The 12988-nt window shown below is 31.1% G+C and overlaps 1 protein-coding gene across 2 annotated transcripts; it reads right to left on the bottom strand.

Moving 5' to 3' along the window:
• Positions 1-2903: 2903 nt before the first annotated feature.
• LOC140437812 (uncharacterized) lies at positions 2904-8683 on the bottom strand. Of its 2 annotated transcripts, XM_072527565.1 has the most exons (5): positions 8269-8345; positions 7314-7487; positions 5875-6296; positions 5484-5813; positions 2904-5073 (listed from the first exon to the last, which is right to left on the bottom strand). In XM_072527565.1, the coding sequence occupies exons 3-5, from the start codon at positions 6133-6135 to the stop codon at positions 3028-3030; spliced, it is 2637 nt and encodes an 878-aa protein (XP_072383666.1). In that variant the 5' UTR covers positions 6136-6296; positions 7314-7487; positions 8269-8345; the 3' UTR covers positions 2904-3027. The 2 variants fall into 2 exon arrangements, with proteins under 2 accessions (XP_072383666.1, XP_072383665.1); XM_072527564.1 differs by lacking the exon at positions 7314-7487 and having other exon boundaries at positions 8269-8683.
• Between the last annotated feature and the right edge of the window lie 4305 nt (positions 8684-12988).

The raw sequence follows: 12988 nt of genomic DNA, 5'->3' as shown, positions 1-12988 counted from the left end.
GGCTTACTGGCTCCACTAGTCTGAACTGACTGGTTTCGCCCTCGCGGATTTACAAGAGGGTAGAGAAATCTTTTTGGAAAGGAAGGGGATTAAGGACTTCTCGGTCTCAGGTCCTGCAAAGAGTGAGAGGCTATGGGCTTACGTTAGAAGCCGGAGCACTGCATAGCGAAATGTGTATCTCTTCTAGTCTCGACCTGTAACGGCTAGGAATAACAAAACAATTTCGAATTTACAATTAGACTGTACATTACAAATATCAGTTATGACAAAAATGTTCGCTCAGGCGCAAAGGGAGACGAGAAAAGACAAGCAAGGAATTAAAGATCAGACAATTTCCGTATTATTAGACATACCTGGGGTTAGTATATAGAGATCGTAGTTACCTCTGCGTATCTAGGCTCTAGCTAGGGAATACGCCTCCAGTCTACCGGGATTTGAGATTTCGTACCTTCGAATCTCCAGTTGCCGACACTTTATACGTCACACTATCCCGTCGAGTTAAATAACGCGTCCACTGTCTGCGTATCTTCCCATCTCCACACTATGGCGTGGAGCTGCTGCGTGACCACTTCCCACTAACCCACTGGCGTGGGGCCACTCTCGGCGCCTCGCTCTTACTGCCCGCTGACCAACTTCTGCTTGTTTTTATGTATCGCCAACTTCTACCTTAGATTCTTTATGTCACGTATTCCATGTGTTAAACTGGATCACGCTATGTAAAAAGTTCTTAGTCAGCTCAATTCTTCTCACTTGTTTAACAATTCTTACCTTGTATTAATTTTCAACAAGGTCTAAGTGTCGTAATTTTTTAAACATTCAGGCTTGTGTTAAACTGGGTCAATTGTTTTGTTTTTAATTTGAAATGTATACGTTAAACTGTGTCGAATTTATTCTTTATTAATTTGGAATATATAATAATTACTTAAATAATTATTACTCTTTACTAGGCTAATTACCTCTTAATTTTTCCTTCTTTATTTCCTTGCTGTTTACATTACACTCTCTGTACCACTTGTAGCTTATTGATTACTTTTCTGGTACAGGTCAATGTCCCTGCACATCCATAACGTTTCCTTTGATATATTTAGTTATAGTTAGCCGAACTTCATGGCATCTAGTTACATTGTTCTTTGTTGTTTTTGAAACAAGGTGTAAAAATAAAAAATTGGAAATTTTAATTACGGAGTCATGTATTTTCGAAAAACGGAGCGAAAGTGCGTGTGGAGTGCGCTTGCGTTCACCCGGTACTGGGTGTATGTCTTCTCGTGATTACTATAGAAAGTCTTTAAGTTAAAATTTCACTTCGGGTCTATATAAACTACATGCTAAATCTGAAAGTCTTGTATTGTTATCGTGCTTTTCGAAAGTACTTAAACAGTATTCGAAAGAATTGTGACCGGTACTATTTCTCAATGGCGATTCAAATTTCGCCCCGAATAAAAAGGATTCTTGATTTGGCTCATCGAATTGCTGCTTCAAATTGTAGTGACTAAATTTGACTAGGTCGAGGGCTATCAATGAAGATGTGGATGAGGTGACGCTAGAGGTTAGTTCGGAAACATAAGATAACTTAGAGGAAATTACAGAAAAGAATGACGAGGTATATAATTTTTTAACTCAATACTCTTACAATATTCAAGGATTTTTTCAGTAGTAAGAGCCTGTTCTCTAAGGAGTCTGAGTTGACTTTCATTACATTTTAGCCCAATGATTAGCTGATCACGGATCATTCTATCTTCATAGGACTCACCACAGGTTGCTTTAGTTCATTTAAATTCGCATAATCTTGCTTGTTTCTTTAAGTCAGTTAGGTACTGTTCTATAGATTGTTCATTACCTTGAACAAGATTATGAAACTTAAAGGTTTCCATTGGAACTACCTTTTTTGGCAAAAAATAATCATCAAACGCACCTATTAATTTATCGAGAGTAGCCTGTTGGTCTTCTGTAAATGTATTATAAATATCAACACCCTCATCTCCTATGAAATTTAAAAGATTTGCAATTTTCACTTCTTCTGTTGACGCACTCTTCCCACTTGCGGTGAGGTAAATTCTAAACTTCTGTTTCCATAAAAGCCAATAACTAGCTGGACTTTGATGCTCAAATAATGGACTAGGCGGTTTAAATTCCATTATTATTACTAAAATCTCTAACAACCAGAAAATCTTTGGATTGGCGCACTTCTAACCTCATTCTTTCCTCGTGGTTTCAAACTTAATTAACACTTCTACGTACTCAAAATTCGGGCAAACTAGCAACCCCACACCTGACACCATGTTTTGATTCCTTTGGTCATATATATATATATATATATATATATATATATATATATATATATATATATATATATATATATATATATATATATATATATATATATATATATATATATATACATCTTTATAACAAACCTGAACCATCTGAAAAACCATACAATCCTGAACCTCCTATTTCTAGAGTATTTAGAGCTGCCTATGGCACGCTTATATTAATTAATTCTAGCGGGGATTTCAAAAATGTATATATACAAACGAAAATTTCAATATTTTCAAATATATATAAATGGGGATTTTACTTATTAATGACATAATCCTGATCCCTTTGTTATTTCAGTCAATTCTGAACCCAAACATACGTGCATATGCACAAACCTGAACCTAAGAGATGTTGCCAGTTTTAAATAAAATACGAAAAGTTTTCGTATGTGTTTGCGTGAGAGTCAGAAGCAGTATATTTTTACTTTCCCTTAATTATACATATCCTAACATTTATATAAACAATACGTCCTATTTACGGATTATTTTAACAGCGAAGGCGTCATAACGTTCCAATTCATAAATGTCAAAAATATGAGCTTACATTAACGGCGATTAGGATTTAAAAAAAGAAATAAATCAGAAAAGTATTGCATTAATTTATTATCAAAAATAGATACAGATCAGATCAAAACTAAAACAAGAAAGTCTTTCAAAACAGTGAAAATATAAATTTAAATAAATAAAAAAAATATTTGAAAATGGATGTTTAATATTTAAGTTTTCCTGTATACATATTATACACTACAGCTTTGATACATGTCCATTTTCTTTCTTTAAATACCTCGGGATATTCTTCAATAAGGTGTTTCACTTCTATCTCAATGGGAGGCTTTCTGTTTTTAATGTTGTCGGAAAAGTATTCTGCGATAATGCTTTTTTGTTGTTTTGTCCATGGTCGTCTTCTATCAATAAATCTTTTCTTCTTTAAATTACGCATTTTTTTATGAGGTTCTTTATTATTATCTAAGTCAGCTGAAGTAGATGGAATCTTACAATCGACGGTTAGATTATCATTAGTATCCAAGATATTTTCCATTTCTTCCTCTTCCGCGTCAGAGAGAGGAGCTAAGTTAATGTCAATTTCGTCTAAAGTTTTACCTTTGTATTTTTCAGCTCCGCCTTCCATCATTAAAAGTAAAAGTTTAGAAATTTTAGCCGTTTGATATACTTTGTCAGACAAACGATAATAATTGCAATGCGTTTGTAATGTGTGTCCCATGAATTTGCTTAATTGCTCCATATCATTATTGGAAAATTGAAGAAGTTGAGTAATGGTGGCCAAATGCTTTCGAAGTTTTGTTGCTGTTATACTCGCAGGTCTTTCCAACTGACATTTTTTGGCATATTTATGAATAATTTTAGTTCCATCAACAAATCCTCTTCCAGTGGTGTGAAATACAAAGTCACTTTCAATTGCAAAGTTATTTCTACACTGCAAAATTAAATCAAAATGCATTTTCATTGATGGTGATAACAATATGGGAACACCTCTTCCACGCTTACCTCTTATAACTAAACGACTGTAAGTTTTTAATAAAATTTTTTCAGCTTCAGTTAAACATTTTTCAAATTCATTATCATTTTCACCCCCCAAATTAATGGATTTAAACGTTTGGACTTTTAGCTGAGCCACCTCTGCTGGTCGCCGTCTGTTAAGAAGAATGACTTGCGCATACAGTGTGTCTTTTAATGAATTATAGATCTTAAAATCATTCTCATCTGATTTCAATTTGTGGAATAATTCTTCTGAAGATGTTTGCAAAAAAATATTAAGTTTCTTGAGGTCGTTAGTAAGCGGCAAAAGTTCTTCCTTGTTCCATTTATTTTGATTTAAATTGGTACATGCTTGAGCAGAAACTTCATTACACCATTGGGATTCTAAAAGAGTTTTTAATATTTTAAGTTCTTTTCTCTCATCGCTTGTGTTTTCAATCTGAACAAGATTAATATATGCTAAGTCGCAACATTTTTTTATAAGTGTCCCAAAATTTATGGCCAACGTTGGTGACTCATAATTATCTGTTTCTGGGTTATATTTTGCTATTTTATTAACTCCAGAAATTATTAGTTGAAAATGCTTTGGGCGAAGAATATCTATAAGTTTCTTAATATCAGGATTCTGTAGCCTTGCAAAGTCTAAGAGTTTTGCGAGTCTTCGCATATTTTGTCTTACCAAATCAATATTGCCTTTACTTTGACGGCCTTTTATGTACGAATATGCGTACTGGCAAATTAAGGGATCTTTTTTAGCAATAAGATTTATGTCGTCTGCACGCATTCTTGAGAAAATTTTTGATTTTAATAAATCGTCATGTTTAAGAAAATGGTGTAGAAGCAAAGTAGTTTGTCCGTCGCTTTGGGACGTTTGTCTTCTATTATTTTCCTTATCATAATTAGACAGACAAATTTTAGTATGCCTAAATAAAAATTTTTTCTTATAGTAACCCAAACAATACTTGCACGGCAGATATTGATCTGCACTTAACGACTTATCAGTAAGTTTTGGCCTCTTAACTGGTCTTAATGCGGAGTCTGTCCGATTTCTGATAAAATTTCCCTTTTTTCTTAAGTTTGATAAAGCCAATCGTCTCTCTTTTGAATTAACCTTATGACATAATATTTTAACTACGTCAATTTCTTCTGAGTGCCATTTAGAAATATGTCTCGAAAAATGGGATACATCCTTTTCGCAATAGAAGCAAAAATCCCTTCGATCTTTGTAATTTTTTCTCAACGTTTTTTCAACAAGTGGCTGAAAAAAAAAATGCAGAATGAATCAAACACGTTAAAAGAAATAGAAAAGATTTAAGTAAAGTAACATTAAAAAAAATGAAATATAATTGATTTTAACTTAAGACACGACATCTTGTGACTTAGTTGTCTCGTCCTTTACGACTAGTCAGATAGACTTTTTTTTACATATAGCTGAGTTTGGTTTGTTTTATTGGACAAAAAAACCCGTCTAATGAGTCGTAAACGACAAAACAACATTACCACAGCATGTCATGTCTAATAAATTAAAATCAATTCTGCTTCGTTCCTTACGTAATATGCTTTCTCACAGATTGTTAGTTTAACAATTTGGAGTTTAGGGGAATGTAAAGTATCAAATTGTTTTGGATGCCATATACTGCTTATAAGGTAATTTAATTGAGTTCTTACCTTGTCTTCTAGAGCAACAGATGATATCCTTTGAGCTACAGTACTGCTGCTTGTGTGTTGCTCCTTTTCACTCTCCTTCTCCATTTGATGTTCACTTTTTTGTTTATTATCAAAATTTAAGAGATTCCGTACTATTAGAGATTTGTCCTTCTCGTGCTTCTCTCTTTCAATCGGTTCATTAAATAATATTGAAGAAACATCATTTCCGTGCTCCGCTATATCAATCACTTTTTTAAGTATTAAAGAATCGTTTTCACGCTGTTTGCTGTCAACCAATTCTTCACAGATTTGTGGGTGACTCTTTCTTAGTGGAATTTTTAAATTTGAGAACTGCAAGAAAGAGTCAAAGTTTAACCAAATTTAAGAACAATTAAACAAAAAAAATACCTACCCATTTTTTTTTAGCTCGGCCGTCCTCAGATGGTATATAATTAGGATCCTTTATGGAATCGTCGTCATCCTCTATAAATTCGCTTTTGGATGTGTTGGACGAGTTATTCATTTTTTGTTTCTCTAGAAACATAGCATTATCATTGTCCGCATAGGAATCACATTCGTCAGATAAAAAATCCATATTTATTGCTTGATCACTTATAAACTTGACGTCTTCCTCGTGTTCTTCCATTCCTTTTTGTTCTTTTTCATTATTCATTTCTGCATTTTCTTCTTCATTTTGAGAATTAAACTTTGAATATATGCATTTGGGTTCCACACCCAGAAGCCAATCTTCAATTATTTGTATTTTTGTAGGTGGTAATAGCCTATTTTCAGAAATATTCGAGCAAGCTGAATCAAGGCCAGGTAATTTTTTATCTAAAAATTTCACAATCATTTATAGCGAATAGAGTACGCTTTTTTCTTTACAATTAAACTGTTTTTTTTTTGTTTTATTTTGTGTTGTTTTAATTTATACATACAGTATGATGTCTATATTTAGCTAAACAAAGAATTTTAAAAAAAATCCTAAAACAGATCGATTTTTGATTTTAATTTGATGTAAATTTACATTTTACGTAACATAAATTAAATTAAAATTAAAATCAACCTATCTCAGGATTTGACAAAATAACTTGTTTTTCTAAAATGAATTTATTCCATACATTACACCTTACTGTAATACATATATATTGTATATGTAGATTTAAAAGATCGAAATAATAATATTTGGCTCAAGAATATAGGTGCTAAGATCGCTCCATTCTGATCTACAGAACGTCAAAAGTTGTAAGAACAGAATTTGTTTTTGTTCATAAATTCGCCATTTTTCCAGATAGATGCCTGAAGATTCGAGTAATTGTAACACACAATCAACCCCTTACGAGTGAACCGATAGAAGTTTCCTAGAAAACTTGTGCGGAGAGAGGAAAACATTAACAAACTCCCAGCGGATACTCTACTACTACTCCACTGGGTCTCCATGTTATTAGATGTGTATATTCTCAAGATATCACTTTATCGTATTGAATAGAAGAAATCTATTTTTAAAGAAATTTACAGCTAAACTATTTTGAAACAATTCATTTTTGAATAAAAAAGTTATATTTCATTGACCTTCCAAATATTAACTGTTTCGAGATATTTTAATATTGGTAATTCAGCACATGGTTAATATTTTGAATATCGAAGAAATGTAACTTTTTTTATACAAAAAGATTATGATTTCCCTGTAAATACAGGAAATTTATTACCAAAAACATATTTTATTCTTACAGCTTAATATATGAGAAAAAAGCATTTCAGACCCATTATTATTTTATTATGTAAAATATTATTTAAACTTGGCCAATTTACTTTCGTTAAACGCATATCATCCACAACATGATCACTTACAGATCTTACATTACCCATACGTTGCTCTTATTCGTTTTTCCCCTTTCCATTTTTCTCTTTTGAACTTTAAACTTCTGAATCTTTATTTACTTGTATCTGAGAAATTGTAGATAAGCTGCTCTCCGAATTTGACGAGCAATAAATAATCAAAGTGTATTTTTTCTATGTTTTTGTCTAAAAATTATACATTTATTCTTTAAACCCTTTTTAATTCTTTGCTTTTTTGGTTAATTATACACAGGATGTTTTAAAACTATTTTGAAAAATTTCAGAGGTATCATTGTTAGATGAAAAGTCTTCATAAACAGTCACTTTTGCGCTATTGTTAACTAATAGAGACAAAGGTTTTAAACTAATTAACCTGTAATAGTGCTAATTTAGTCAAATTCGTCTGAGATACTGACAGTGATAAATTACTAATTTAAAAATATAAACAGGAAGACATCAAGGTTCATTAGTTAGAGAGACTTTTCCTTCTAAAATAATTTCCCTAGAGATTTATCGAAGTACTTTTAAAACATCTTACATAACAATTAGCAAAAAGAAGATGACATGATTTCTCTTACTTGGAGATATCGCAGACAACTGAACACATTTCATAAGTCGTCTAAAATCATGTATATGTTTTTTGTTAAAAAAAAAAATAAAAATTTACATTTTTTTAAAATATTATTTAGAACAAATCCTAAAAACAGGATAATATGATCATCCCAGATTGCAAATAAGCTTCTTTCGATCAGACAATCGCCTACTTATAATAATTTTTAATAAACTCTGACACAGTCATTTTGTAAATATGAATTAAAATCAAGAATAACTATTTTACTTGGACACCCTGTACCTCTGTTAATATTAACTTAACTTATCCTTAATATAAATAAGGACAATTCAGTTAGATTTTTAAGCCAACGTGCTCAAAATGACAATTTATTTTAATACCATTTGTATAACTTACCTTTCCCTAAACACATATCAACCATAAGTTTAGAACGTCCTTTATAATCATTCATTTTAAAACTCACGTTCCTGAACCTACACAAGCGACTGTTGCAAAGTTGCGACTAAATAATAATATATTTATAACACCTATTGAAAAGAAATCTCTCTGACCTTGGCTAAAAATAGAATTCCCCAATTCTCTAAACAAAATAACGACAAAACAATGTTGCCACATAGTATGGATCAGGATGGTACTAATTGTGATAATGTATATCAAAATCATGTATATTCGAGAAATTGTTTCCAGCGCCAAAGTGGCAAATGGCTGAACTAAAAAATGCAATCCTGAACCACAATACAAACAGGTTTCTCTCCGATTCCAAATGACATATTGAAGTGAAAGTTAGGCAGTTTTGTCCGCTGATGGCACCACTAAGTTAAAAAAATTATTTAATTTGTAAATTTTAAATTATATGTCAGTTATAAAAGGAACCCAATCCTGAACCAATATACAGGTTCAGGATCGTAAACGGGGTTCAGGTTTGTGCTTAAGTTTTACTATCGAAGGCTCAGGATTGTACTAAAAACAAATATATATATATATATTATATATATATATATATATATATATATATATATATATATATTATATATATATATATATATGTATATATATATATATATATATATATATATATATATATATATATATATATATATATATATATAGGGTGGTCCTTAAGTAATTGTACAAAAAGAAACAGTAGATTCTACACTTTAAAATATTACGATTTAAGCCAAATTGCTTTAATAAAATGTTGATATTAAGAAAGATACAGGGTGTTAAAGTGCAAAATTAAAATTTTATTTTTCGCTGTAACTTTAACGTTTGTAAACATTTATGTATAAAAATTTACAACTGGGTACTTTTAAATATAAGAAATTAAAATTTGATGCATACTTTAATGTAACTGATAGAGGGCGCCACTTATGCCACATATGTGGTATAAATTTGCGCTTAACTTTTTTGCTCTTTAAGTTACCTGTATTTGGGATAAAAAATATTAAAGATTCATTATTTTAACAAAAAAAAGGTATACTATTTAATAACTTCAAAACTTAACAGTTTTCGAGATAATCGCATTTTAAAAATCAGCTGCATAGTTCTGATCTAAGGCAATTACTCCAGGCAACGAAGAAAAAATAGACAAAACATTAATACTTCTGAATTTTGGTATAAAATACCTTTAACTAAAGTTAATAGTAAACGAAATATTAAATAAAATAAATATATCAGCAGGATAATTAATAATAGGATTTGACAAAATAACAGAATAATAGGATTTTACATCTAACATTTTACGTTTTATGTTAAATTAAAGTCATAATCAAAACATTTTGTTTACAAACCAAATTAAGAAATAGTTAAACTAAATAACATAACTTTTTGTAAAAGTAAGTGTTCGATACGTCCACCATTTTCTTTAATTCATTTGTCAATATCTTCCATAAAAGATTGTCTCATATTAAATAGCATCGTTGGTTCAAGAGAATTTGCTGCAGTATTTATTTCTTCCCATAGTTGGTTGCGAATGTTTATGGGATTCTTATAGACACGTTGTTTTAATGCGTCCCATACACCAAAATCAAGCGGATTAAATTCGGGGCTACGTGGTGGCCATAATGTATAATGGATGAATATATCGATGATATTACTTATTTATATGATTACGTTACAGCTTATGAGTAACTATAATTACATATCGAACAAATGGACTATTATCATTTACTAACGAACTAATATTATGCTGAACTAAATTGCCTGTGTGTTTACTATATTTATAATAATATCGGTTATTAGGACAACGATCATGTTTTTGTAAAAATGCCGAGTCTTTCAGGTTAGATTTGTAGCAAAAGTATTATGAAACAGGACACATAATGTGTTATTAAATACCTGTGCTCTAGTTTCTATTTGTCCTAATAAAAATAAGTCAACAATTTACGTAATGAACAATAAGTATTCTTTTCGGATTTTTTATGAATTAAATAATTATATCAATATCTCACCACACTGCCAAGGAATATGACTACCACGACCAATCCAACGTTCAGAAAAGTTGTATTTAAGTTGAATATTTATGTTGCATAAACCACACATTTTGGGTTTTTAGCATTTTAAAATAGAGAAAAAGTAATACAACGCCATTATAGAAACTTAAGAAGCGATAGCAAAGGGAAATTGTAAACATGATGACGGCCAACGTCTGAATACGGAGACGGCACCTAAAGAAGGAGATGCAATATCTTTTCTCCAATAAGACATTGGACATATAACAAAGCATTTTGTAATGTTACATTATCATCTTTGAGTTGTTTTAATAAGAATAAACTATGAATTATGCTTATCTATAGGTATTCAGTGCTTTACCGCACAAATATTATACTAAGAATTATTGTGCAGCTGACTTATAAAATGCATTTATCTCGAAAACTGTTAAATTTTCAGGTTACTATCAAGTATACCTTTTCTTTGTAAACATAATGTATCTTTAATATTTTTTAACACAAATAGAGCTAACTTAAAGAGCAAAAAAGTTAAGCGCTAATTTATGCCACACATGTGGCGCCCCCTATTAGTTACATTACAGTAGGTATAAAATTATAATTTATCCTACTCAAAAGCATCCAACTGTAAATTTTTGTTCAAAAATATCTACAAACGTAAAAGTTATAGCGAAAAATTAAATTTTAAATTTCCATTTTAACACCCTGTATCTTTCTTAATATCAACATTTTATTAAAGCAAGGTGGCTTAAATCGTAATATTTTAAAGTGCAGAATCTACGGTTTCTGTTTGTACAATTACTTAAGGACCACCCTGTATATATATATATATATATATATATATATATATATATATATATATATATATATATATATATATATATATATATATATATATATATATATATATATATATATTGATTTAGAGTATCAGCAATCGGTCAGGAAATAAAACTCTATTTGTTCAGTCTCAATATTTCGTCACGATTTTGTGACTTCTAATTCTAGAAGTCACAAAATCGTGACGAAATATTGAGACTGAACAAATAGAGTTTTATTTCCTGACCGATTGCTGATACTCTAAATCAATATTTAAAACAGTACGGTCGAAAAAATAATTTGAAATATATATATATATATATATATATATATATATATATATATATATATATATATATATATATATATATCTTAAACAAGAAGTTCATACAGAATCTTTATTATAGCAATCAAGAAGTTACAAGTTACATGACCCTGGCCGGAATGGCGGTACCGGATGACATCTGTCTGTCATCGGTCTTCTTCTTTTTTACCTTTAACATAATATATTACAATAATGATTCTGACAGCTAATAAACATCGGCTTGTAAGATATGTTCTTTGGTAAAGATGATACTATATGGTTGAAGGAAACTACTACCAAGAAAATAAATCGTTCGAACAATGTGGCACCAATCCGCGATCTGTTCGAAAAGTTTGCAAAATATTGGCAGAAGCAGTACAATCCAGGCTTTCACCTAACAGTAGATAAGCAACTGGTGACATTTCGTGGCAGGTGTACATGAAGAGCAAACCTGCCAAATATGGTATAAAGATTTGGGTTCTTGTCGATTCAGAGTCATCATACTGCAATTATTTACAAGTGTACCTCGGAAAATTTGGAAACGCTGCAGAACGTGCCCAAGGAAAAATGATTGTGTTAGACTTAGTTTAGGTCACGTCATCACCACAGACAACAACTTTTTTACCTCCTTAGAGTTGGCCGAGGAGTTGGTTGACTGAAAATTGACAATAAGTGGAACTTTATGACGCAATAGGAATTGTATTTCTACAGATTTTTTGCCATCCAAAACTTTACCTCTATATTCTTAAATTTTTTGGATTTCAATTAGAAGTCAGTATAGTATCGTATGTATGAAAAGTAAATAAGGCTGTTATATTACTATCATCCGAACATATGGATATTTCTAATGAAAAAAAAAGGAAGCCAGAAATGATATTACATTATAAAGCTACTAAGAGTGCGGAAGTTACCCTAGACGAGATGGTAGCAGAGTATGATTGCAATAGACAGTCTCAAAGGTGTCCAGCAGTGTCGTTTATGAATCTAATTGACATGTAAATGCTCTAGTTTTATGGAAAAATCTCAATCTGGAATGAATTTCAGCAAATTTAGATAAGAGGAGGCTGTTTCTTTTGGAATTGTCAAAGGAGTTAGTAGAAACCCATATAAGTAACAGAATTAGAGATCCTGCTGTATGCTCCAGACTAACTAAGAAGACAAAGGATAATATATATTACATTTGGACTCGATCATTACAGTAGAGACAAAAGACAATGAGGCGGCGAAGTGTAAGTTGGAGTTACGACCGACATTTGAAGGGAGTGGAGGTTCTGTTCGTATTAAAGTCCCAACTTTCGACGGAAAATCGTCATGAAAAAGAAAAAGCCCTAGATAATACCTAAAACATCTGCACAGACAAGCAGGCCATCGAAATTTGCAAATCTAAGAATGTTTTCCATTCTCATATTAACTTCATTAAGAAGGATACTTTGAAAACATAGATAGATCTGGATCCTCTGACCCCACCAAGAGTTAGATTAACCAATAACTCGAACAGTCGATATCTTCTAGCAAGATTAAGAGAACCGGATATCTTGAAAACCAT

The sequence above is a fragment of the Diabrotica undecimpunctata genome, chromosome 3, assembly GCF_040954645.1.
Source record: "Diabrotica undecimpunctata isolate CICGRU chromosome 3, icDiaUnde3, whole genome shotgun sequence".
Lineage (NCBI taxonomy): Eukaryota > Metazoa > Arthropoda > Insecta > Coleoptera > Chrysomelidae > Diabrotica > Diabrotica undecimpunctata.
The sequence above is the reverse complement of the archived record's forward strand: the minus strand, read 5'-3'. Positions and strand labels throughout refer to the sequence as shown.